Source organism: Apodemus sylvaticus, chromosome 11 (assembly GCF_947179515.1).
Source record: "Apodemus sylvaticus chromosome 11, mApoSyl1.1, whole genome shotgun sequence".
In the NCBI taxonomy this organism is placed as follows: domain Eukaryota; kingdom Metazoa; phylum Chordata; class Mammalia; order Rodentia; family Muridae; genus Apodemus; species Apodemus sylvaticus.
The window spans coordinates 74,159,888-74,184,607 of NC_067482.1; the positions used below are offsets into that span (position 1 = coordinate 74,159,888).

The 24,720-nt window shown below is 52.3% G+C and overlaps 1 protein-coding gene across 1 annotated transcript in view; it reads right to left on the bottom strand.

Annotated features, from left to right (window-relative positions):
• Ppp2r2c (protein phosphatase 2 regulatory subunit Bgamma) overlaps positions 1-24,720 on the bottom strand; it is an 84,284-nt gene that overhangs the window by 12,561 nt on the left and 47,003 nt on the right. The window contains exons 2-6 of the mRNA XM_052199379.1: positions 16,073-16,170; positions 12,663-12,828; positions 10,995-11,107; positions 7,511-7,688; positions 213-377 (exon numbers count right to left, since the gene is read on the bottom strand). Of these exons, the coding sequence (XP_052055339.1) occupies positions 213-377; positions 7,511-7,688; positions 10,995-11,107; positions 12,663-12,828; positions 16,073-16,170 (720 nt within the window). The remainder of the gene's footprint in view (positions 1-212; positions 378-7,510; positions 7,689-10,994; positions 11,108-12,662; positions 12,829-16,072; positions 16,171-24,720) is intronic.

The window sequence follows — 24,720 nt, forward strand, 5'->3', positions numbered from 1 at the left end:
TCAGAAATGGCTGTTGCTGTTTTAGTCTGTATCCCTGGGCCTCACAGATGCCCTCCTGAACAGGAAGTGACATTACATACCCTGCCTCCAAGGAATGCACAGGGTGCTTTGGAGAACGGAGAATGGCTAGAACAGACCCCCATTACCCTCACGCATGCGCCACAATGGTGCACCCACTTGTCAGTCCCAATATACCCAGTGCAGGGACTTACGCTTGGAGTGCTTGTCACACAGGGCAGCTGCCCGCATGTCACAGAGCCGCAGGGAGCCCTTGCTGCTGCTGTAGACGAAGAGGTTGCAGTGGTGCGGATGGAACTCAGATGCTGTGATCACCTCCGTGAGGTCCTCCATGTTGGCTGGCTTGATGTCTACGATGTCTGGGTTGGTGAGGTTAAGGGGAACAGTGAACAGTGCCTTGATGTCTTCCTTCCATAAAGCCCATGACAAACTCAACCAGGTCTGCATGGCTGCTCTGGTGGTAAGACACCCCACCACCACCAAACACCCCAGCCCCTAGGCCCCTGAGCCACAGATTCACACAGAAGACTGCTGACCAGTGCCTTTTGCCAGTACCTGTCCACTGTCCCCACAGAGCTGAGCCCACAGCCTCATACAGTGCTCACCAGCTTCCTGGCCCTGCAGTCACCACGGACCCTTTCCAAGAGCCTGCCTTCCTTCCAAAAGCCAAGAAGGCATGCTTACGGTGCACAGTGGGGTACTCTGTAAGCAGTCCCCTACAGGCTTGGATGTCGGATGCTTGCCTTCTAGTTCCTGCTGTATTGGAAGGCCACAGAACTTTTAGAAGCGAGCCCCTAGAGGTGGGCCTATAAAGCTAAGACCTGCTCTTGGTTCCCGTCTTACTCCTGTCTTCTGGGCCACTCTGATACAGCAGGCTCTGCCATACATTCCCAGGGTCATAAACTGTGCTGCCTTGCTATGCCTTCCCTGCCGAGGCCTCCAACTGTGAGTCAGAATAACCCCTTCCACCCACCCGGGGATGTGGTCACAGGAACTCAGAAGGTGATGAGTAGATATGCCCACTGCATGCTGGACCAGAATAATTTCACATGTCTGTCCTTTGTCTAGGACATGTATATAGGTTTGCTACCCAAGCACCTACTCCCCTTCTACCCAAAGTATCAAGACTCCCCAGTGAGAGAATGTTCTGTGATCGCAGGCAGCCCTATACTCAGCTCTGACTGAGTATGCCTCAGAGACCCCAGGACCTGGAATGCAGGGATGCTGGGTTATGGTTCCCCTGGGCTAGATGGGTGCCTAAGAGAGGATTCTGGGGCCTGGAGTCACACCCCAGTCTCTGCCTGCAGAGTAGAATGGAATCCTACAGGCTGTAGGCATCCAGACAGACACATGGTCATAGAGCCTAGGGACTGCTGCGCAGGAAAATGGCCTCTAGGCTGTGGGCATCCAGCTAAGCACATGGGTATAGGGCTCAGGGACTGGCTAATGCCACCGCCTGGCTGTTGTCAGGTGCCATTGGGATGGAAGTTACTATGTACTGAGAGGATCTGTGTGTTACTTCTCTCATTGCTTCAACAAAATGCCCAGCAAAAGTATCTTAGGGAGGAAGGGCGGGATTAAGCTTGGTGGAGCATGCCTTTAATCCCAGCACTCAGGAAGAGGCAGACGCAGTCTCTGTTAGTTTGAAGTCAGCTTGGTCTACATAACGAGTTCCAGGCCATCCAGTGATACACAGTGAGACCCTGTCTTAACAAGAGAGAGAGGAAGGGAGGGAAAGAAAGAAAGATGGAGGTAGCCATTTTAACCCATGGTTCAAGGGCAGTCCAGCAGGGCAGGAAGTGTGATACCAATTATGAAAATGCACGCACAGCCAGGAAGGAGAAGGAGATGGGGGTAGAGGGGTAGTTGGAGGTGGAGGGGCATGGGGAGAGGGAGAGAGAGAGGGAGATGGAGAGGAAGGAGGGGAGGGAGGGGCAGAGGGAGGGGTAGGGGAAGGGGAGGGGGATGGAGAGAAAGGGAGAAGGAAGGGGAGAGGGAGGGCAGAGAGAGAGAGAGAGAGAGAGAGAGAGAGAGAGAGAGAGAGATTCTGACTTTCTCCTTTTCATTCTTCCCAGGAGCCGAGCCCATAGAGTGGTGTCATCTCCATCTGAGATGGGTCCTCATTTACTGAATCTAGATAATCCCTCACAGACTCGCAGACCTGCTCAGGGATCGGTAATCCAGTCAAGTGGACAATCAGGATCAATCATCACAAGTTATCCCACCGGATTTCACTGAATCCATGCTAAAACAGGGGCTTGAAGGACTCTCCTGACAAGGGCGTGGCTGTGGGAGGCACCCACGACCCAATGCACTGAACCACCTCTCCTTGCATGCCACACCAGCCAGAACTTCCAGAAACCCTCAACTATGACCCCTTCCCAGTGGCTTTAGTTTTAAAGATCAGGTCAGACGTTACCTAGGCTATGTGTCAGATCTTAGCATTCTGAAGTATGCTATGCCACAGAGGAACATTATGCACTCCACCCCCAGCCTCAGTTTCCCCATATGCAAAGTAGGGGCTTGCTGTGACTGGAAAATAGTGGTTCCTTTCAAGGACTGACCTCCTTTCAAGGTAGCTATGAACTGAGGAGCACCTCTAAGGCTCAGAGACTAGGAAATTCAGACAGCAACAATTTGTGATTAAGAGAGGATGTTGAGGTAACAGTACTGTCTTCCCCAGGTGACCTGGAGTCGGACCCACGTGTCTTTATTAGACACACAGTGAAGAGCGGTGCAGGGCTGAGGAGTGGGAGAGAAACGCATACTGACTGACTTAGTGATGGGGACAGAAGAGATAAGAGAGGAGAGGCTGCTGGGTTCAGCTGTGAAGGCAGGTGGAGCTCTACACTCTGGGACCCCTCAGTCAGACGAGATGCTAAGCTACCCAGAGCCAGGCTGTGTTTAGCCCTAAAGTGCCATCTACAGTCTTCCCTGTCAAGGACACGGGAAACATGAGCCGCGTGGACCTCTGAAACACTGTCAGGCTGTAGGGACTTTTGTAGACTGTCAATCATCCCTGTCGCCAAGGGCATTGCCTGATCTCCTGAGGTCATGTTATTACCTCGGACTGATGAGCTGTGGCGAGGACAGGCTGTGTGTCCCACAGCTTCCATTCATGGAGTCTCGGCACCCGTTCTGTGAAGCGGTGGGGACTGAGCGCCACTTCTTCACAGGGGATTCCCGGCTAACCATTCTCTGAGTCTGGACTGTGAGATGGAGAAGCAGGCACAGGAAACAGAGAACCAGTACCAACCCCTATCGCACGGGCATTCATGGAGACAGCGGGAGATGACCGGAGCCTCTGGACACAGCCATAGCCTGGCCATAAGGCAGCATAGAGCCCATCCCTGAAGAAAGTAGGGAGGCTAGAGGAAGTAGGGACACACCCAGAACCACCTGTGGAGCTATGGAGGAAGGCGCAGCCTTCTAAACAGCTCAGCAAGGCAGGCCTTCCAGCAGCCTTTGCACACCACGGACCCTGACACTGTGTGGCTGTGGCTTGTCACTCAACAAAGTAGATGCCAAGTGCAAACGGAGGTTTCATGAGAGAGAATGCGGAAGCTCCGGGTTCCACAGCCTGCATCAGGCAAAGCAGGAGGAGGCTCATGCACATGCCTTCCCAGGAGCCTGCTCTCAAGACCAGAGGATGTTGCCATGGCAACCAAGGAGCAACTGGAGTGAAGCAAGAAGCAGCTCTGCCAGAACCCTGCAGAACGACCTCCAATGTGGAGAGCCCCCAAGGCCTTCCTCACATAGAGATGATCTAAAAAAAGAATTGGTTTTTCTCCAGAAGATGACCTGGCTGCAAACGAGCTGGGGTCACTCAAAGCTCAGCATGTGAAATCCTAGACAGAGCTCCTGGTTGCCACAGCACAATGCCAAAGGTAGTGGTGGTGGGGGGGGGGGAGCCTCGGGCACCTGGTTTTCAGAGTTCTGGAATCTAGACGTCCACGGACAGGGCAGGAGCCCCTCCCTCAAGGCCTCCCACTGGTGTTTCCATGAGGTCGCCCACTCTGTTCCTATGTCCTCACCTAGCCTCTGCTGGCACACTGTGTCAGTGTCCTCATACCTCTCCGGCCAAGGACACCAGTCCCACCGGACCCCTGAGGCTTAGATTTAAGATTAGACAGCCCTGGAACACACTGACTGCAGCACAGGATCTCCTCCTGAGATCCTGGACAGGGCGTAATCACAGGAACCGGGGTCAGAGCACAGTCTGAGCAGAATCTTGAGTCCCTGGGCCAGGCATCCTACTGACTTCTGTGAAGCATTTGTAAGTCTGTGCTCCGGATGCCGAGCTAAGGTCTCTGCCCCCGCTCACCACCTCCTTTGTGCAGTAGACCGCTTACGTGCTGCTCTTGCAAGCCCTGGCAAACTCATGCTTGTATCCCCAGCACCTAAGCAAAGGCCCCCACTGTTAAATGAATGGACACATTGAGTGTCAGGAAACAGCGGAACTGAACCAGGACCCAGTGGGGCAGACTTCTGGCCTCTGCTTCAAACCTTCAGTCCCACTGATTCAATAAGTCCCAGATGACAGCTCTGAACAGGTACACCGGTTGCTGCTGCATGGCGGTACAGTGGGGCAGTCGTGAGAGGCTTCAGTGTCTCCTGAGCTGGTGTGTCTAAATGGCAATGGTTACTGTACCCAGTGGCCACTCCACTCTTAACATCTGCCACGCAGGCCCATCTCCACCAAATGGAGGGAGGTGGCAGGTGTGGCAGCCAGGTGTGGTGGCCAGGGTGACTCAGTGAGTAAGTAGGAGGCAGATGTGACCTAGGTCCTGAGCTAGCCCAACACTACCATTCCAAGCTCCTCACAGGTCTGCTCCAGAGATGCAAATGAGAAATGGGCTGAAGCCCAACGCCTGCTATCATACCACAAGAAACCGTTCAAGAGGAGAAAAATCAAGGCTATCCTTAAAATCCTTCAATTGCTAAAAAAAAAAAAATATAGCTGAGGCCCCCTGTGCCCTCTAGCACCTTGAAGATGCAGAGAGAGAACTCTAAAGTCGCTGGCACCACAGGCCAGCACCTCAAGCAGTGCTGTTGGGAGACATGAGGTGGCTGAAGCAGGCTGAGGGAAAACTTCCATGGAGGAGCAGAGGCCTGCTGCCCTGACCAGACTGCTTCTGGGCTTTGCTCATTCTGCCTTCCTGGAAGCTGATGACCACAAGGAAAAGAAAAAGGAGAATCCAGGCTCCCAGACCCTGGAACACAGGCTGACCTCCAGCTCCTTACAGTCTAAGGTATGAGTCACCTTGGTCTCAGTCAGGAAAGTGGCTGTCCTGGATCGACACGCGACCTTCTGCACTCTAAGTCACCTGCTTGCTTGTATCTAAGTGCTACAGTACCTGGCACTGGGCTGGCTGTGGAGTACCAGGGACACAGGGGAGGCCTCATCTTGGGTTCATAGAGTGTGGGCAGAGGAGCAGTCATAGAAAAGCCTGTGTAACCAGAGATCAGGGGAACTGGGGACCAAGAGGGGTCCTGTCAGCCCAGGAAGGGCATGGCAAGAGCAAGTGGGAATGGCCCATGGGACTGTGGGCAGAGTTTTGAAGGCAAAGGGGTCATGGGTAAGAGAGGAGTCAGCAGAGGGTGGAGCACACCCCACTAGGTGCATGAGGGACAGGTGAGTGTGAGAGTCAGGGAAGGGGATGAGGAAAGTGTTACCAGGGATCATAGGCCATCACACACAGAGCAGGATCTCAGAACAAAATCAAGACAGAAAGGGGATGTAAGACCCTGGTCCAGATCCAGCCCAGGTCCCATGCTCAACAAGAGCTCACACACACTTCTCTTCCCGCCCTGTCCATGCCAGAAGCGAGCCGTCTCTAATTACCCAGCTGCCATCAGATCGTGGAAACCCCTGCAGCCCGGAGTCCAGACCCTGTTCTGCTAAGGGAGGCTCCTCTCCAGGGAAGAGCCCAGAGCTGTGTCCCCCGTGTCAGAATCTTGTAACTGTGGCCTGGGGCACCAGCAGGCCACAGGGAGGCGGCATGGCTCCCTGATTAACCTGCGGGTCAGACTAGAAGCTGCTTCAAGTCCCGATGTTCTCTAAATCACTTCCGGGTCTTCAGCACGTGGCACACACCCCTTCCTCCGGTGGACAAGGCAGGCGTCTCTTTGTCAGCATATAAGGCACTTTCACAAAATTGGAGCTGCATACTAGCTGGACACAGAGCTCTAGCACAGCCATGGTGTTCCCTTATGTCCCCCAGGGCCACCAGACCACCAACATGCATTCTTTGTCACTCTCTTTCTCTGCAGCACAGGTTCCCCGATCAGTAATCCCACCCACTTTCACACACGCTATCGGCTCCAGGCCCACAGATTCACCCAGCTAAGGCCCGCCTTGGCTTCTTCTCTGCCTACCTATTGCCTATGACCCACAGCACACATGGCCTGTCCCTAAGTCCCCAGCACCAGTCACTAAAGACTTCTGCATGTCTGCCCTTTGCATGCCTAACACCAGCATCAAGCATGTCCTTTGGCCTGGCACACAATAGGTGCTTGATAAACACCTGCCGGTGAATGCCATGCGCTCCAACATGGGTGAGCAGAATTCCTGTATTCCAGATAGGACGAGGAGCCAGTAATGCAGGGAGAAGGCTCAGTATTGGGGTGATCAACTCCCTTTCCTTCTTCACAACTAACTTGTTCTAATGTCCTGTGGCCACCTAGGTCCAGAGACAGTTACAACACAACCCAAGTCAACAAAGTCGACATTTCTTACTGTCCGTACTCCATCCTAGCTGTGCCCTTCCTTGTCCCCCCACCACCAGGAGATACAAGCTTGGCTCCATGAGTCAGGTCCCTTACTGAGACCTTCAAGGGGCTGGTGACAGTGCCTACCTCACTGAGAGCCCAGCACATGAAACTTCACTTAATATAACTGTCCCTAAGTCCACGTAACAGTGACACGGTAGCAGCCTGCCCACTGTGGATCGGCCCTGACCTTCCTCAGCCTGCTGCAGGCTGTGTTCAATGTCCTGTAAGCCCTTTCCTTAGCAGGCTGGAGGAGGGGCAGTGCCCAATCCTTAGCTTATTCTGACACCAGGACCCCATTTATGCGGGACTTCTGAAACCCTAGCTTCTGACACTGCGGTTGTCACTTTACACCCAGAATGACACAACATTGGACCAACACGCAGGGGTGTAACCTCTACGTATCGTCCTGGGGGGGGGTGTCAGCCTCCCCTCCTTCTCCAGGGCACATTGTCTCTCACTCTCCTGCTCCTTCCTGGTTCCTATGAGGGCCCAAGGTGACAGAGACCACTGCCACTCTAAGGAGGCGTGGGGTGGGATGGAGCCCTCAGCCGTTGTGTCTTTAAACAGACGATTTATGATCACTCACCCAGCCTCTGTTACACCGTGGAAGAGACAGGCTCTTCAGTGAGGAAGCTGCCGAGGACAACCCCCCCCCCAAGTCAGTGTGTTTATATAACACCCCGAAGCCACTCCCCCTCCAGGTCAAGGCCAAGGATACTGAAGCTCCGATCAGTGATGGCCAGATGCCAGAGGTTGATGCGCAGGTCGTCCGCTGACATGTACGTCTCGCAGTCGCTGTTGACGGAGATGGAGTTGATGTGGTAGGTGTGGCCATTGGCAAAGATCCTTCTCGGGCTCACCTCCACCATCAGGTCCATGGGCTTCAGCACAGGCACCTGCAGAGAAGAGGCGGTCAGAGCCACGAGGGCAGGGGAGGGGCAGGGGCGGGGCAGGGGCCACACACAGTCTCAATGAGAGGCTGCGGTACTCTTTCTTACTTCACTGCACGGTGTGAAATGAGCAGCCACAGATGCTCGCCCACCCTGCTCGTGAGGCACTCTTTACACGGCTGCTTAACAGTAAGGTTTTCAAAGTTTCCTGAGCTGTGCAAAGGGCTCAGGAGGTAAACCCAACCCACTTCGTGTGAACTGAAGTGCCCAGAACACACACACACACACACACACGTTAAAGATTCAAGCTTGACAGACTGATTCAAACTGGGCTATTGTGGATGTTTAGAGAGCTACACACTCAGAACCACATTACTTCGGGCCAATCCAGTCCCCTGGGTAGCCATTGGTTACCCACCTCTCTGTCTGATTTAAGTCCTTTAACCATCAGGTAAAAGCTTGTGTGAGTTTATCAGCTTCCGCCAAGTGAGGGTTAGAATGCCATCCGACAGCATCCGGGGCCTACTGCAGACTTAGCTGCTTAGACAGAGCCGCCTACCCACTGTCCTGATCAATGTGTGCAGAAAATGACCTGTCCTATGGCTCCTTAAAAATTCACGGAGCCAGGCTGGAGAGATGGCTCAGTGGTTAAGAGCACTGACTGCCCTTCCAGAGGTCCTAAGTTCAATTCCCAGGAACAACATGGTAGTCCTGTAATGGGATCCAATGCCCCCTTCTCGTGCATCTGAAGACAAATTATACTTATTCACATACATAAAAATAAGTAAAGCTTAGAAAAAATTCATGTAACCACTTCCCTATTAGGACATATTAATTGGGACAAGCTGGATCTGTGTTCCCAGGTCATGGTCACTCAGAACTGACTAGAATAAATGCCTTCTCCCTCCCCCCCCTTTCTGGGGGTTGGTGTTCTCAAGGCCTGGTGGGCCCTCGTCACAGCTGGTCCATTCTAAGGTTATCTGCTCTGGTCTTCTCACAGGCACTGGGGACCAAGAGTGTGCTACATCTTCTCTTGCTCCTGTCTCTCTGGTCTCACACAGGCTTCCTCAGTGAGTACATAACAGGCTGTGTCCCTGGATGGGGGCGACAGTCTGGGGGCCGTATGATCAGCGCTGTGTCCCTCTAGTGCACAGGGTCCTCTGCCTGGTCCTCACGTGCGGATACCATAGTCAGCCACTACCTCCTGCTTCCTCATCATACAGTCACCATCCACCTTGAGGAGCCTGGGTCAGAGAGACAGGAAGTGGGGCTTCTCTGGAAAAAAGAGCACAGTGGCCCAGCCTCTCTTCCCCTTCAGCAACCAGGCTTTCTCTGTCAGCCTGAGGACCACTTGGCTCTCCTAGCTCCCAATGCCTAGTGCAGGGAAGGGCCAGTCTCTGTTTGGATCGGCTGCCAAGGGCCATGGTGACATCCCGAGCCATTTGGAGGCCAGGGAGGTTAGGAAGCAACATCAGCCACCACCCACTCTGCTAGAGTGGGAAGAGACTCTCATGACCACTGTAGGTTGCAGGGATCTTGGTCCCACTTCATAAGGAACATGGACTGGGTGGTGGCTCTGGAGCCTGACATCCATAGATCCAGGTCCCAGCTCCTACAGAGCTCCTCTGTGGATGATATAATAGGGGGCCTGGTGAGGCTAGCAGGAACTACCTACCAGTAGAGTGCCTAAAAGTATGCACCTCTTCTGGCCCTAAGGCTCAAACACACACACACACACACACACACACACACACACACACACACACACCTTAGTTTGTATGTATGAACATTTTGACTTTTTGACTGCAAGCATGCATGTGCTTACTACCCAGGAAGGTCAGAAGAGAGCCCAGACTCCTTAGAATTGGAGTTAGAGATAGCTGTAAGCTACCATGTAGGTACTGTGAGCTGAACCCAGGTCCTCTGCGAGAAGAGCAAGTGCTCCTAACCACTAGGCCATCTCTCCGACCCCTCTGAACCCTTTCATACACTGCTGGAGGATACAAGTCCTTATGCTTCTTAATTAAGCAGGACAAGAGCTGACTTTGGCACAACTCTACAGCGCCACCTTCTGGCTCCACTGGACCAAAACAGATCTAGTCTAGCTCCTTCTGCCCCTAGTCTAGCTCCTTCTGCCCGTAGCTCGAGGCTAAGGGTGAATGGAGTTCAACTCTGTAACTACAGGGGCAGTGGCTGGGCTCTGGGCCTCAGTTTCTCCTTTCTGTAATGGGCATTTTTTTGCTTACTGTCCCCCTCAACTGCAGGTGCAAAGCCCTTCACAGACACAGCCCACACCCCATGCCAGTAAGGAGCAGGCATGGGGCATGCTGTGTAAAGGATTAAAACTTTACATCTCGGAGGAAATTCTGAAGACATGGGTTGTAAAGGGGACGTAAAACAGCAGGATAGCTTAGGACAGGATGTTCATGAGGAGGAGAAACTACAGGATGTTCTAAGGGAGCGATTCTCAATCTGTGGGTTTCGACTCCTAGGTGGGTGAAATGACCCTTTCACGTGGGTTGCACATCAGATAGCCTGCATAATTTTACAGTACAATTCCTAACAGTGGCAAAATAGCCATTATAAAGTATTAATGAGAATAATTTTATGGCTGTGGTCACCATAAATTTAAGGAACTGTATGTATTAAAGGGTTGCAGCATTAGGGAGGTTGAGAACCACTGCTCCAAAGGAAGGTTGAAACACTCCATCCATCCGAAGCTCCTTTAGGATAGTAGAGGAGCAACTCAAAACAGCTTCAGGAAGTCCCTGAAACTGACCAGGTTCAGTAAGTCCCCCCCCCTCCAAGAATATGTACACAGTAAAGAGTTCCACTCCAACAAGCTGAGCTGCTTAGAAAAGACTCAGGGCATCGGCCTGGAAAAAGCAGAGACCAGGGGACTGGTCAGCCGAGCCTCCCAGAAGAGACTCAGAACGGCTGAGCTGCCTGGAAACGACAGTCTCCAACCTGCAGAGCTGGCTGCGGGCTGTGCAGTGAGCTCCTGGCCTCAGCTTTGTGAGCTGTCACTCATGCTGGGGTGGGATCTGATGATGCAGCTGTCTTCAAATCCCTTCTGTTCCTGTACGTAACCCCTCACCCACGTTCCTGTCGTCAACGCCAGTAAAACTCACTGGTTCATTGTGCTGGACTTGGTAGTGTCTGTTCTTTGGTCTTCATTCATTTCCTATCCTAGCATGAGTAGACGTTTGTTCGTCACTCCAGGAATAGTGTCACAGTGGTGTGAGCCTGAGCCTGGCTCTAAGGGCCCTAAAGGTCTCATGACGATGCTGAGCGTTCGTTCACAAAGCTCACCTGAAGTGACGTCACGGTGGACAGGTCTTTCAGCTTCCCCTCCTCATCCTTCAGGTTGTAGCCCTCGGGCCTCTTGTCTCGTTCGGTAATCTTCCATAATTTAATAGTTTTATCTTTAAGAACAGATTAGGGAAGAGCAAGGCATCCTGTCAACAGCCAGGTCAGGAAGAGACCACCCACTCTAGCCAGAGGGATAATGACGTGTACACTGGGGTCACCACCCCAGAGTCACCATCCCGCATTCCTGTTCTCCCTCAGTGTATGTAGAATACCTCTGCAATACGGGGAATCTGGTTTTGCTACATCTTTCAGTCACTGGCCATGGATGTTGCTAGGTCGGAGGGCATGGCTCTTGCAAGGACCACTACTGACCTCTATGTTGGGCATGTACCATTGTGCCTTCCTGAGAAGAGGGTGTCCTCTCTGCCATTCCTAACTCGTGGTCCTTGCCACGCAGAAGCCGGGAGCCTCTCTCTGGTACTCCTCCTTTGGATGTCACGGGAGGAAGAATCGCTGGTGATAATCTTATGACTCATCTTGGCTATGCCACGGACATTGTTCAAAAACGCATTGTCCCTTGTTATGAAGGATCCTTTAGAATTCATTAAAATTTAAATCCATAAAGCAGATAACCTGCTATCAGAAGATGGCAGACCTCATATCATTGGCTGAAGGCCCTGACAGAACGAAAGCTACCTCCCTGGGAAGAGGGGATTCTGCCAGCAGACACCCTCCAGGCTTGAGCTGTGTGCGCCTGTCCTCACAATCACAGGGGCCAGAATCATAGCTCCTCTCCATCTCCACCTTTCCCTCTCTCCTCTCTTGGTCTCTCTCCTACACGCTTGGCTTCCCCAGAGAACCCGATAGCATCCGCAGTCAAAACCAACAACACTGCGAACATGGGAAGGAGTAAGAGAGAAAACTGCTTTCAAGTGACTGAAAGAGTGACTGAGTCACTCTCAGAAAGCCTTGCAGGCCCCTCAGTGTTGGGACTTTCTCAGGGAAGGCACAGGCGACGCCATCTTCCCAGCCTCCCTCAGGCTCACACAGTGCTTACTATTCTCAGAACACTGGGTGGATATCATGTCTCCTCACAACCACAGAAGGGAGCTGTGTCGACCCATGGGCAGTGTGGAAGCTGAGGCTATGGAAAGCAAGACCATGTGCTCCTCTACAAAGCTAGCTTGGACTCACGTCTACCCCGCCAAACTCCTGGCCCTGGCTCCTGGGCTCAGAGGAGAAGGAATAGCAGAGCAAGCAAGGGGACTGCACGGCTGCCCCAGGCCAGCAGAGGCTGTGAAGCCTACACCCCATTCCTTGAGATTGCAGGCAGAGCAGGCATGTGGCAATAGCTTTCTCAAGTCACACAGTTTGTTCTGAAGTAGAGAAACAAAAGTCAGCTGTCTGTTTGCCATATCATTGGGGACAGCCCCAGTTTGGGGGACTTGTGACTCTGGCTAAGAGTTCAGTGTATATTTGGTGGTACATAGTGTGAAATATTCAACCTCATGTCCACCTTGGAGCTATCCATGAGCATACTATCTATGACAGTGGGAGATTTGTGACCAGCCAGGGAAAGCTGAAGAAAGTTCTGGTTGTCACTAGAACCACAGAGGAGAAACCTGGGAGGCGGGGTGAGTCGGGACAGCCACCCCTGCAGGGCCTCACCGTTGGTGGACAGCAGCGAGTGGGCAGCATTCTGCTGCGGGAGCCATTTGATCTTGTTGATCTTCTCCTCGATCTCCAGGCTCTTCAGGTAGTCGAATTCTGGCTCGTGGCTCTGGAAGGTGCTGTACACGTCATACTCGCCCTGGCTGTGAGGTGCGTTCTTACTCTGCAGGGAAAGCCAAAGGCAGACTGAGTCCCAGGAGCACCAGGGAAGAGGGAGGCAGACACGAGAAGGGGCTAAACACATCCGTTTTTGTGAGACATGGTTTCTCTGTGTGGTCCTGGCTGTCCTAGAACGCACTCTGTAGACCAGGCTGGCCTCGAACTCAGAAATCCGCCTGCCTCTGCCTCCCAAGTGCTGAGATTAAAGGCATGTGCCACCACTGCCTGGCCAATATGTCTTGCAATATGTATACCGCCAGCATCAGCAAAGGAAACTGCTGATGCAAATATACATGTATGTGCAGGTGTGTGTGTGTGTGTAGAGGTATGTGCAGGAGTGTGTGTGTGTATGTGTGTGTGTGTGTGTAGAGGTATGTATAGGAATGTGTGTGCAAGTGTGCATCTTTTACAGGTGTGTGTGTAGAGGTGTGTGCAGGTATGTGCAAGCGTATATGTTTTACAGGTATGTGTGTATGTTCAGGCATATATACATGGAGGGTGTGGGTATATGCAGGGGTATGTGTGTGCAAGCAATGGGTATGAAAGTGTGTGTGTGTGCATACAGGAGTATATGTATGCAGAGGTGTGTGCAGATAAGAAAGGTTTAATTTCCCAGAACCCACATAAAAATACAAGTGCCTGTGATCCCACCTTTGGGGAGAGTGGAGACAGGCAGAACCAAGTGTGTATGTCCTACCAGTGTGTGTATGCATGTGTGCACACAGGTATGTGTGTGTGAGGAGGGTGTGGGTATGTGCAAGGGTATATGTGTGTAAGCAGTAGGTGGGAGGTGGCAAAGTGTGTGTGTGTGTGTGAGCGCGTGTGCGTGTACATGCAGGGGTGTGCATACAGAGTTGTGTGCAGGTGTGTTTGCAAGTATGTATGTGTACAGGGGTATAAATGTGTGAAGGTGTGTCTATGTACATGGGTATATGTGTACATGGGTGTGTATATACAGGGTGGATGTGGGTGTGTGCTGGATTGTGTATGAATTGTGCACAAGGGGTATGCAGGTGTGTGCCCAGAGATCTGTGGGTGTGGACGAGGGTTTGCATGTGTATATGTATGAACAAGGATGTGGGTATGTGCGGATCTGCATGCATGTGTGTGAACATGCACACACAAGGGACAACCTTAGGTATCATCCTCAGAAACACTGCCCACCCTCTTTGAAACAGGGCTTCTCATTGTCCTGAACCTCACCAATTAGGCTAGGAAGCCTCAAGGTTCTGCCTGTCTCCACTCTCCTCAAAGGTGGGATCCCAGGCACTTGTATTTTTATGTGGGTCCTGGAAAATTAAGCCTTACACTTGTGAGCCCATGGATCTCCCCCATGTATCCACAAAGCAGCCACCATTCACCCCGCTGAGGTCAGATGCCAATGCCAAGGCTCTATCTATCCTTGTTAGTCAGGTCTTAACCCTGCTTCCCACGGTGGCTCCCACGGTGGCTCCCACGTGGCTCCCACGGCAGTCTGGGCAGCAGGGTTCCTCTGAACCTCCTCTTGGTGGAGACCTCCAAACACTGAGTGCTGGATCTGCCATGAATGCTGGGGACCATTTTCCTAGCAGACAAGTCAAGTTTCTATGACAACACAAGGATCACAGCTGGGAACGAGTGAAGACAGCCAGCCGAGCACAGCTTCTGGTTTTCTGCTCATTTTGAAAGTGCCTATTTTTAGGTCCCTGTCTCTGTCTTGTGTTAGGATCTATTTGAAAATCCTTCCACGTTTTCGCCTTCTCTTCCCAAGAGGACTAGTTGTGAAAAAGGTCAGCAGGACCAGAGGGAGAAACAGACTAAAGGAGAAAAGCCAGGACCTCTGAGCTCCTTTCTCTTTGCAGCAGGCTGACTCTGGTGTGCCCTGATGGGACAGTTTGGTCTTGTGACACCTGTGTGCATCAGGCTGTCCCTGGCCTGCCCTTGGTGAGCTATTTTAAGCCCTCTGTGTTGCGGTTCTTCAGCTGTCAGATAAAGGGTAACAGCAGCTCTCGGCATGGTGGGGTGGCGATGAGGAGTCTATCTGTATGAGCTCATGCAGCAAGGGGACCGCGCTCTGGAAGGGTGAGGGCGGCTTCAGCTCCTCCCCTGGCCCTGCCTCCCTGGAGCCTCTTCCTTCTCCCTTCCCTGGTTTCTCTTCTCCAACGTGTTCAGTGATTGAGAGGCCCCTCGCTGGGGGTGAGAGAACACAGCCTAGAGCCCAGCGGGTTTCCACAGGGCTTGCTGCTGATTGGTCTGTCTGTAAATGATGTGCATCTGTACCCTCGGGGACCAAGGAGAAAGAGAAAACAAGGAAACTGTGTGGAACACAGAATGCTCAGCGCGGTGCTTGCACAGAGTGGCTTCTCGGAGACTAGGTGAGGTGGCTCGGACCACGCAGTTGTTTAAGGTTTCAGAAAAGACCTCCTGGGTGGATGGTCTCTGGTTGCTCTTGTTGTATTCAGAATTCTGCTGCACAGAAACGGGAGGGCAGAAGAGCAGATGAAGACTGGCTTGAAGGGGGCTGGAGAGATGGCTCAGTGGTTAAGAACACTGCCTGCTCTTCCAGAAGTCCTGAGTTCAATTCCCAGCAACCACATGGTGGCTCAAAAACCATCTGTAATGGGAGCTGATGCCTTCTTCTGGTGTGTCTGAAGACAGCTAAAGTGTACTCATATACATAAAAATAAATAGTCTAAAGAAAAAAAAAGACTTGAGGCCAGGTACAGGTGCCACACTGCCACACACCCTTAATCCCAGCATTCCAGAGGCAGAAGCAGGTGGATCCCTGAGTTCTAGGTCAGCCTGGTCTAGAGAGAGGTTCTAGGATAGGCAAGGCTCCTTCCCCAGCAGCAACCGCCGACCATGAAGGTAGGGAAGATTCTGCTGAGAGCCTGTTGGTTTGTCTGGGACAGCAGTATGCCAGTGAATAATCAGCTCATTTCTTTTGAGTGTGTGTGTAGAGGAGGGGTTGAGGTGGGGCGGAGCTCAGCACAAAGCTTTAGGAGCTGTCTGAGTCCACTTGCCAGGCCCAGGCCCAAATCCTTCTCCCTCCAGCCCCAGGGACCTTATGACAGAAGGCAGTCAGTAACAGAAGTCTAGGTGGGCACCTAGGCAAGGTGGGCCAGAAGTCCTGCTCAGAGTATGCCCTGCATCCTGCCAGGCCACATCTACATCACCCCAACCTCCCCATCAACCTCCCCACCCCCGCCCGTCTCTAGCCATCTGCCCATCCTCTCCCTGCCTCCCTCATGACCCCTCCACACACATACCTCTGGTTCCCGCTGGAAGATAACCACCCGGCCACCCTTGTCACCTGTGGCGAGCAGTTCCCCAGTGTGGTTGAACTCGACAGTAGAGATGACGTCAGCTTGAGGAAGCAAGACAGAAGGCACCAGTCAGCCGGCTGGATCATCACAGTGACATTGCTAGGCTCTGCAGACCCCATACCCTGGGGACCCTGGAGCAGGAGTGAGGAGCATGCTCGCCCTCCTGCAGGGAGGTGTGACTCTTCCCTACACCCCGTCCCTCACACACACAGCAACAGGCAGGCTTGGCCTCCTTGCTTAGCAGGTCACTGGTACAAACCAGACACTTAGGCTAAGCTCCAGTCCCAGGGACAAACTGGGGACAGGGTGGGGTCGTGCTGAGGGCCTGGGGACTGTTGGGCATCAGGGAAGGGAGGCACCATTCCACAGGGCTGGATGCCATCAGGGCCTTCCACTGGTCAGGATGGTGCAGCTTTGGAAGGGAGGCCAGGGAAGACAATCGTCTGCGGGGACAGTAGGGATCAAGGGCTAAGACACAGTGGCCTTCTTCAGTCTCTAATGCTCCCCTTGGGGGAAACCAAGGGCAGGGATAAATCCAGGGAAGCCACTATGCAGGGACAGATGAAGAGTGGGTTCAAAGCTGGGGACCACAATGGGTAACAGACTATCTGCAAACTGGGGACAGAAGGTGGTGGCATTGCAAGCCACCTAGATGTGCCCTGTCCTCCCTTCTTGAACGAGGCCCTTTGTCCACTCCTTACACCCAGGGCAGGACAGAGCAGCTACTCCCTGGCCAGGACAGTACCTGGCAGTGGTTGGGGTGAACTCCTGGCTCCCTCTTTAGAGTCTCACATCCAGGTAGGCCTCTGGGACTTCTCCCAAGCTATACCCTAGATGGCTGAGCTCAACTCAACACCCAGAGGCTTTTCTCTTAGGGGTCGCCCCAATGACTGGGATGTCTGACCCAGCTGTGTAGACGGGTGTCTAGAGAGAGCCCACAGTGCCAGACGCAGACTCCAGTCTCAGTACCTGGGAGTGAAGGTGACTCCCAACCTATTCCCCAACCTCCTCAGGGTCTCTGAGCCACAGCGACGATTGGTCTGAACACAGGGCCACAGGGCCAGGCCACACGCTGGAAGGACAGCACCAGGCCTGCCAAAAGAGCTTCTCCTTCTAGACAAAGCTAGAGTTTACCAGCCTCAAACCTGAGGCTGTCCTACCACAGGAGCTATTGGGATCCCCAAAATATTCTTTAATTTTAATTTAAACATATTCCTAATATTGAAAAAGTATTCCTGCCAAAGCATATTTCCAATATATCCTGAAGCACAGAAAGTTCTAGAACATGGACCCATATGCCCAAGCAGCAACTGTTGACAGGGAAGGGTAAAGTCTACCCCTGTGAATGAGATTCCTGGTGATTCTTTACCTTTCTTACCTGGGCTCTGTCAGTACCAAAATCTTTGACCCCAACTATGGTGACAGGAACATCTGTCAAACAGGTCATCGAGGTGTCAGTCCTCCATGGGCCCCAGCAGAGCACTAGCAGGCCTCCCTGACTGTACTGACTATATTCCACTCTTCAGACAGTTACCAGAGCGATGCCCTTGAACCATGCTCTCTCTCCTCACGCCCCAACTGCCAGCAGTCCCCAAACCTGATTTCCTTCTCTGGGTATTAGCAGTAGCAGAGAGCCGTTCCCTCTCCCAACAACCATTCCTCAGCTCAACCTCCATGAGGCCCAAGCCCAGGGCTCTCACACTGTCCTTTGGCCTGGCCCCTCCTCCTCATCTACACCACTGTGCCACACAGGCTGCAGGGAATCAATGGGGGGAGCCCAGCAACACTGTGGCTAACACCATAGCATCGCTTCCTGCCCAAGGCTTCCAACAGCTTTGTACTTCACATCCAAAGCAGTCTGTAACTGCACACCAGGACCCCAGACCTTCCCTTCTCCTGCCCCTGCCCCCTTCTCTGGAACTCACATGTCCCCTACTTGGATGATAAGCCTCTCACTTGTCCTGGACTCTGGGCAGGGTCCTGTGATTTGCTTGGGCTTAGGGAACAACAGCTGGCAAGATGCAAGCAGGGCCAACAAGGGACCTGCCCAGGCTAGTCCACCGGTCCTCACAGAGGCAGGGGCAATAGAACCGCTAGCCAAGCCCAGGCCGCAGCAGGCCAGCTGTGGACAAGCCTAAACTCAGTGCTTTGTAGATGTGTGACAAACTGCCTACCAGTGATGGATACCTGGCAGGCTGGCCCTATCCTAGTCTTACCCCGCCATCATTCCATGCCTGACCCAGTGTCTCCTCATCCCAGCTGATGTCAGCATCCAGCCTGGACCTTGGATGCCCTCCCCTGACATCAGTACAACATACTCCAGAGACTGTCTTCTCATCTTGGACATGGGCAGCCTGCTTAGTGAACTAGTGTGGTCGCCTTGTTGAACCTTTTACCAGCATCTTCACCCCTCCCCAGCCTGCTCCCCCTCCTCCAGGCCTGGGTTGTATGCTGTGCTCCGTGTCTGTATCTGACAGCTACAATCTGGACTTCAAAGCTGCAATGGTGCCTGTGTCTGGTATAGTATATGTATCGACTCAACACAAACCTTTTATTTATCAAAAACTTTTCTTTGGGGGAGCTGGGTATGAGACCCAGGCTATTACAGGCCACCATTGAGCTGTACCCCCAGTTCCAACGTATGCCCTCCAGAGGGAGCCCCTGACCCGCACTGGGCCTCTGAACTGTAATAAATGCCAGTCGTGGTAGCAACAAAGTGGGGCATAGATACAGGATGACAAAGGGACATATCTATCCTTTATGCTTAAATAGAGGGGACAGACAAGTGCCTGCTATACACACACACACACACACACACACACACACACACACACACACAAAGTTGTCCTGGTCACCGAGTCCATCCCTCCATGCAGAGCCTGCCCTGGTCCAGGGACGTCTGGGTACTCAGGGCTGACCTCAAACCTACAGTACTGGGCTTCCAGATGAAACACTGTCTCTTGCTGTTTCATTTTAAAACTCCCTAAGGGAAGAAAACAGAATATAAAATTGTATATAAAATGTCTTAATTATATAGACCAGTGATCACAGCCTTGTTAAATAAGCAAACAGGCTGAGGTGGGTGGGGGTGGGGGTAGGGGTAGGGGTGGAATTTTGTTAACATAAAGCTGTTAACAAACCTTTATGCAGAATGGATGAAATAGATTTGCCTTTCTACATTTGCAGATGTTCTGTGATGCAGTTACATTATTTTAGTAACTTTATTAGGATGTAATTAATATATCAAAAAGCAGCATATTTAATGTAGACAATTTGATGAGTTTGGGTATATACATAATGCTCGTTATTTTTATGATGGGAAAAATAATGCAATTAAATTAAAATGCTGACATAACCTCACTATCCAGGGCAATTGAGGTCCACCGAGGCTGGGCGGTTACCACAGTAACAGACACTAATGTCTGTGGGCAATTTACAATTTGTATGTCATTTTCATGTCCACTGCTTCCTTGGAGCCACAAAAGCCCCCCTGGGGGAGAGATGACTTCCAGTTGGTGGCGGGAGGAACTGGCTTCCTCCACAGACAAGGACTTGGGAGCTCTCTTTGGGGCTTTTAGAAGTTTGGATTAGCATCTTAGCTCAGGCCATTGAGCTGTGTGGCCTGGGGTGGGCATCACAACTGTTCTGAGCTCTGGCAAGTCTAAGATGTGTGGTCTTTCTGGGAAGAGGATAGAGAGGCAATTGGAGTGGAAAGACCAGGGAAGGAGAGCCAACCAGGGCAAACAAAATCTGCTCGGTAGAGAGCCACAGCCTTCTGCCATGCATGCCTCTGGCTTCTAGTGGAACTCAGTGGAACTCAGAAGTATGGGGCGTGGGCCTATGACTCAGCCCCTCCTGTCCTGTCCTGGATACTAGAGCAGAGCTACTCCTACCCTCCAGATCCTTCTACCCAAGCCAGGGCCCTGCTAAGCTCTCCAATCAAGGGCTATTATCAGGTTACACCTACTGTCTTTACAGCACAGGTCCCAGGGGTTCACCCAAGGCTATGTCAGAGATCCAGGAGTCAGTATCCACCAATGTCAACCTAAGTCATTAGGCATCCAGCCCCTCTGCAGGGGCTGGCTCTTCTCCTAGTAAAATTGAGACACCTCCTGCCCCAGTACCACCTCCTTCAGGAAGCGCTTCCAGCAAGCCTGCCTCACCCCATCCCAGCAAAATTAGCTTTCCTCTAGCCGTGGGCTCAGGGCCCATGTGTGCTCCTTAGAAGGCCTAAGCTCTTCTTTCCTGGTGGTCCATGTCCACATTGTCTCCAGTCTTCACCATGAAGAGTGGCAGGGTCTGCCACCAATCCCATCCACTCGTCCCGGGAGCCCTCTGTCTCCGAACCCTGCTCATCTATCCCAGGAACCCTTACTGGAGTGGGGTTGTCATGGTCACAACAGCAGGATCTAAATGCATGACCAAATAATAAAACAAAACAAAACTATCTGTGTCATTGGAGGAGAACCAAACACTAGGAAACCCATGGGTCAGCAAAAATAGAAAAGTTCAATCCAAGTGAGTCTCCTCTGTCAAGACTTAGCCTCGGGGGTGGGGTGGGGGTAGGAGGGGCGCCTGTACAGTTAGGCAGCTGCTGACACCTGGAATAGCCCAGCCCTAGGCTCTTCTTCTGCAGAGTTGTCAGGCGGTGAACAGGGACAGTGGACAGGGGCCACTGGCGACCACCCTGAGGCAGCCCAGTGTGTGCCTGTCTACCTGCTAACACCTGAGAAGTGAGAGGATGATACCTCTGGTGGCCATGTAATGGCACCTTGCACACCACAGGCAAAGATGAGCAAAGACGGTTGAATTGCATGCCCTAAAAAACAATAACAAAGGCTTGGACCTCAGCCCTGCAAGCAAGTTTTGAAGTAGGGTTTTTGTAGATGGTCAAGATAAAGATGTCAAGCTGGAGGCAGGAGGGGCAAAAAGCACAAGAACCTGACATGAAAGTGGAGTAGGATCCAGGGGTGAACACAAACACACACACACACACACACACACACTCACACACACGCTCGCATGCACCACGCTAACACCTGAATCTCAGACTTCCTTGTGCCGTCAGGATATACATTTGTTCTGAGCTGTACAGTTTGAGATATCAGCCCTAGGGACTCAGCACATTCAGGCTGTGGCGAGGTCATGCAGCCATGAGCCTTGGAAAACATAGGATTCACCATCTGTGCCCAGGCTGGCCTTCTGCACCATGCTGTGTGGTGCTAAGATGCCCACAAGGTGATGGCAACCCAGCCACAGCTCCATTACGGCCTCACTGAACTTCAACCCATCTGAGGCCAGACCACCCAAGGATAAAAGGAGCGACTGTCATCTTTGCCTGGCCATCTGCATCTAAGGTTTAGGAACACTTCAGATGTCTGGGGCTGGTTATGGTGATGCACACCTTTAAATCCCAACACTTGATAGGCAAAAGCAGGCAGATCTCTGTGAGTTCAAGGCCAGTCTGGTCTACACAGTGAGTTCCAGGACAGCAAGGTCTATGTAGAAAGACACATCTCAAACAAAAACAAAACAGAACACAAAACAAACAAAAGCTGTCTCTGAACTAGGACATTCCAGAGGCTCCGGAAGGTCTGGGTGGACCCTCGCAGCTGTGAGTTGATCAGGAGGCCCTAGGGAGACCCCTTCCCTCCATGACCTTAGGAACAGCACACTAGGCACCAGGGCTCAGAGCAGAGACTTGGACAAGACCAGCCCAGTCCTTGTGACATTTAATCAGCATCCTGAGATCTAGGCTGCTGCTCAATGGAGACGCATGAGAGGAGAGAAGAGCCAGGCCTCACAGGAGAGGAGGAGACCAGGCACGGGACATACAGGAAGTGAGGAGAGGCTGGCGAAGGCAGGGCTGGCAGAAACAGCTACAGGAGTCGGGGTCTGGAGGGACGAGGAGTGGAAAGTTAGGACTCTCATAGAAAGAACGTCAGGATTAGAAAGGGTAAGCTGAGGACCTGCCTTGTGGCTTCTGAACCTCAGGCCAGTAGGGGTCACAGTCAGCTTCAAATCAGCCCCAACCCAGCAGCTGCACATGCAGAATCTTCTGAACAACTTTGAAAAGCCATGGTACCACTATCTGCCCATATTGATCAGATGGAGAAACTGAGGCAAAGAGGAACATTCACTTGCCAAAAGCCACTTGGCTACTGGGTGCAAAACTGAGACTTAATCCCAGGCAAGCTGTCCTTGAATTTGACACCACAACCCCTATCCCAGGCCTAGTGCTTCTTAAGCTCAAAGGGGTCAGAGGCAAGAATCTGGGGTTAGAACAGGAAAATGCTGGAGTAGGGGGGCTCAGACTGCTCCAAAAGATGCTTCCTAAGCATAAAAGGCCCAGGCCTGACCACAGAAGATCTGGGATCCGAATCAGCCGGGCTTCAAGATGGCAGAGAGGCAGCCCAGGGTCATCATGTGTGTGTGCCAACTACAAAGGTGACAAGGAAACCTGACAGAGAGAAGCAGAGATGGCATACAGCAGGGAAACTCATGGGCCACTACTGACCACTGGGCACACAGCTGAGCCCCACAGGCAAGTAGTCTGTTAGACAGCTCTGTGGGAATCTTGCAGACTACCAGGAAAGGAATCCATGACAACAACAGGCATCTGTGTCCACATCCCACAATGGCCAGAGCTTACAAAGTGCCTGCAGCTAGGGAGTGGTCCATCTTCCTTCCCATTTTTCCTAGCCTGGATTCTTCCCCACTGGGGCCCCCTCCCTCCTGGTGGAGTACTGACCTTAGGAGAGAGTTTTGAAGCACATTTAGAGTCTTGTTCTGAGTTCAGCATCTTCTAGGCTGACGCATGGCATGCTTAGTTCAAAGCTCACCTTTCGAAGTGTGCCTAACCCTCTGTGGATTCCATGCGCTGGGAAGCCAATGGTGCCTTCTAACCCATAGTTCTATCCCCTGGAAAAGAAGCTCCAGACCCCAGGAGCATCCTGGTCTGTCTTCCCCAGCCCAGCAGCCACAGATCTACATTGTCCTGTCTGTCCCTGTGGGATCTGGTCGCTGTCATTCTACATAAATAGCATCTCACAATGCTCGAGGTCTGTGAGGGCCATGTACTCTGCACTCATTGGCACCCAGTTGCCTTGCAGGGCTGCTGTAACACTCCATGCCATCCAGATGGTTTTTAGACAGATCCCTTGCTTTTCAAGAAGAAACCCAGGCCCCAGAATAGAAGCCCAGAGTGTGCCTCCTACAGTCCCCATACCTTGACCAGGACTGGGGACGCTGAGGGAGCCAGTATGCAGCCAAAAGATCCAAACCCTCACTCCCCAGCCCACAGCATGTCTGCTGGCCAGACTGATTAAACAGCAGATGGGCCTGGAAGGCAGACGGGCAGCTGTGGATTTGCCTATGGTCAGCACCATGTGGTTGAGCCCAGGCCAGGCTGGATGGTGCTCAAAGAAGGAAGACACCCAGCTCTGTCTCTAGCCTGATGGCCAGGTGGCCCGAGGCCAGTCTCTGTCCTCCAGGCAGATCAGAGTGGAGGAGATGGAGAGAGGACCCCCATTCACTGTCCACTTCTCCAAACTTCAGGCTTTAGAAGGGTTCCCGTGGTACCCAGCTTCCCTACTAATGAAGGTTCTAGACTCTGGCCTGATCTGGTAGGCCTGATGGGGCCTGAAATCTGTAAAGAGACAACTCTGCCCTGTGGGCTGAGATTTGAGGGACCCTGACAAGTGGGCAAGTCTGAGCACAGGCTTCTTGGCAAGGTCCAGTCTCTGATACTCAGCTGCCCAGGCTCTTAAATGGTTATAATACATGTAAGGATTAAATGAGACAGCAGAGGCAGGACAGCACAGCCAGAAACCATTGTCAGGTACAAATGGCACGTTGTCGTTTTCATCACTGCGCTGGCTAGTTTCATGTCAGCTTGACACACGTTAGAGTTACCCGAAAGGAGCCAATCTCAACTGAGAAAACGCCTCCAGAAGATCTTAATTACTGACTGATGGGGGAGGGCCCAGCCCACTGGGGGTGGGGCCACCCCTGGGCTGGTGGTTCTGGGTTTTATAAGAAAACAGGCTGAGCAAGCCATGGGGAGCAAGCCAGTAAGCAGCACTCCTCCGTGGCCTCTGTATCAGTTCCTGCCTCCAGGTTCCAGTCCTGTTTGAATCCCTGTCCTGACTTCCTTCAATGATAGACTATGATGTGGAAGTGTAAGCTAAATAAGTCCTTTCCTCCCCCAATTTGCTTTCTGCTCAAGGTGTTTCATTACAGCAATAGTAACCCAAACTAAGACAATCATATCATCACCATCATCATCACCACTGCCACCACCACTACCATCATCTGGGTATAAACCCAACCCCCTGGCCACCGGGATAAAGACACATGAATAACAAAGAGATGATGTAAGATGTGGTATTCTGCTAAGGACCTGGGTTTGAGTCTAATCTGGCTGGCCCTGAAGTATGGTTTCCTCAGAGTGTCAGTTACAACATTTGTAAAGTGGTGACAATGGTTGCCCAGAATGAGGACACTGCCCAGCACTGTGTACGGAGGGACAACTGTCTGACATTGATTTGGACTGACTGCTCAGATATCTGATGCTGGCTGGCTGGGGCTGG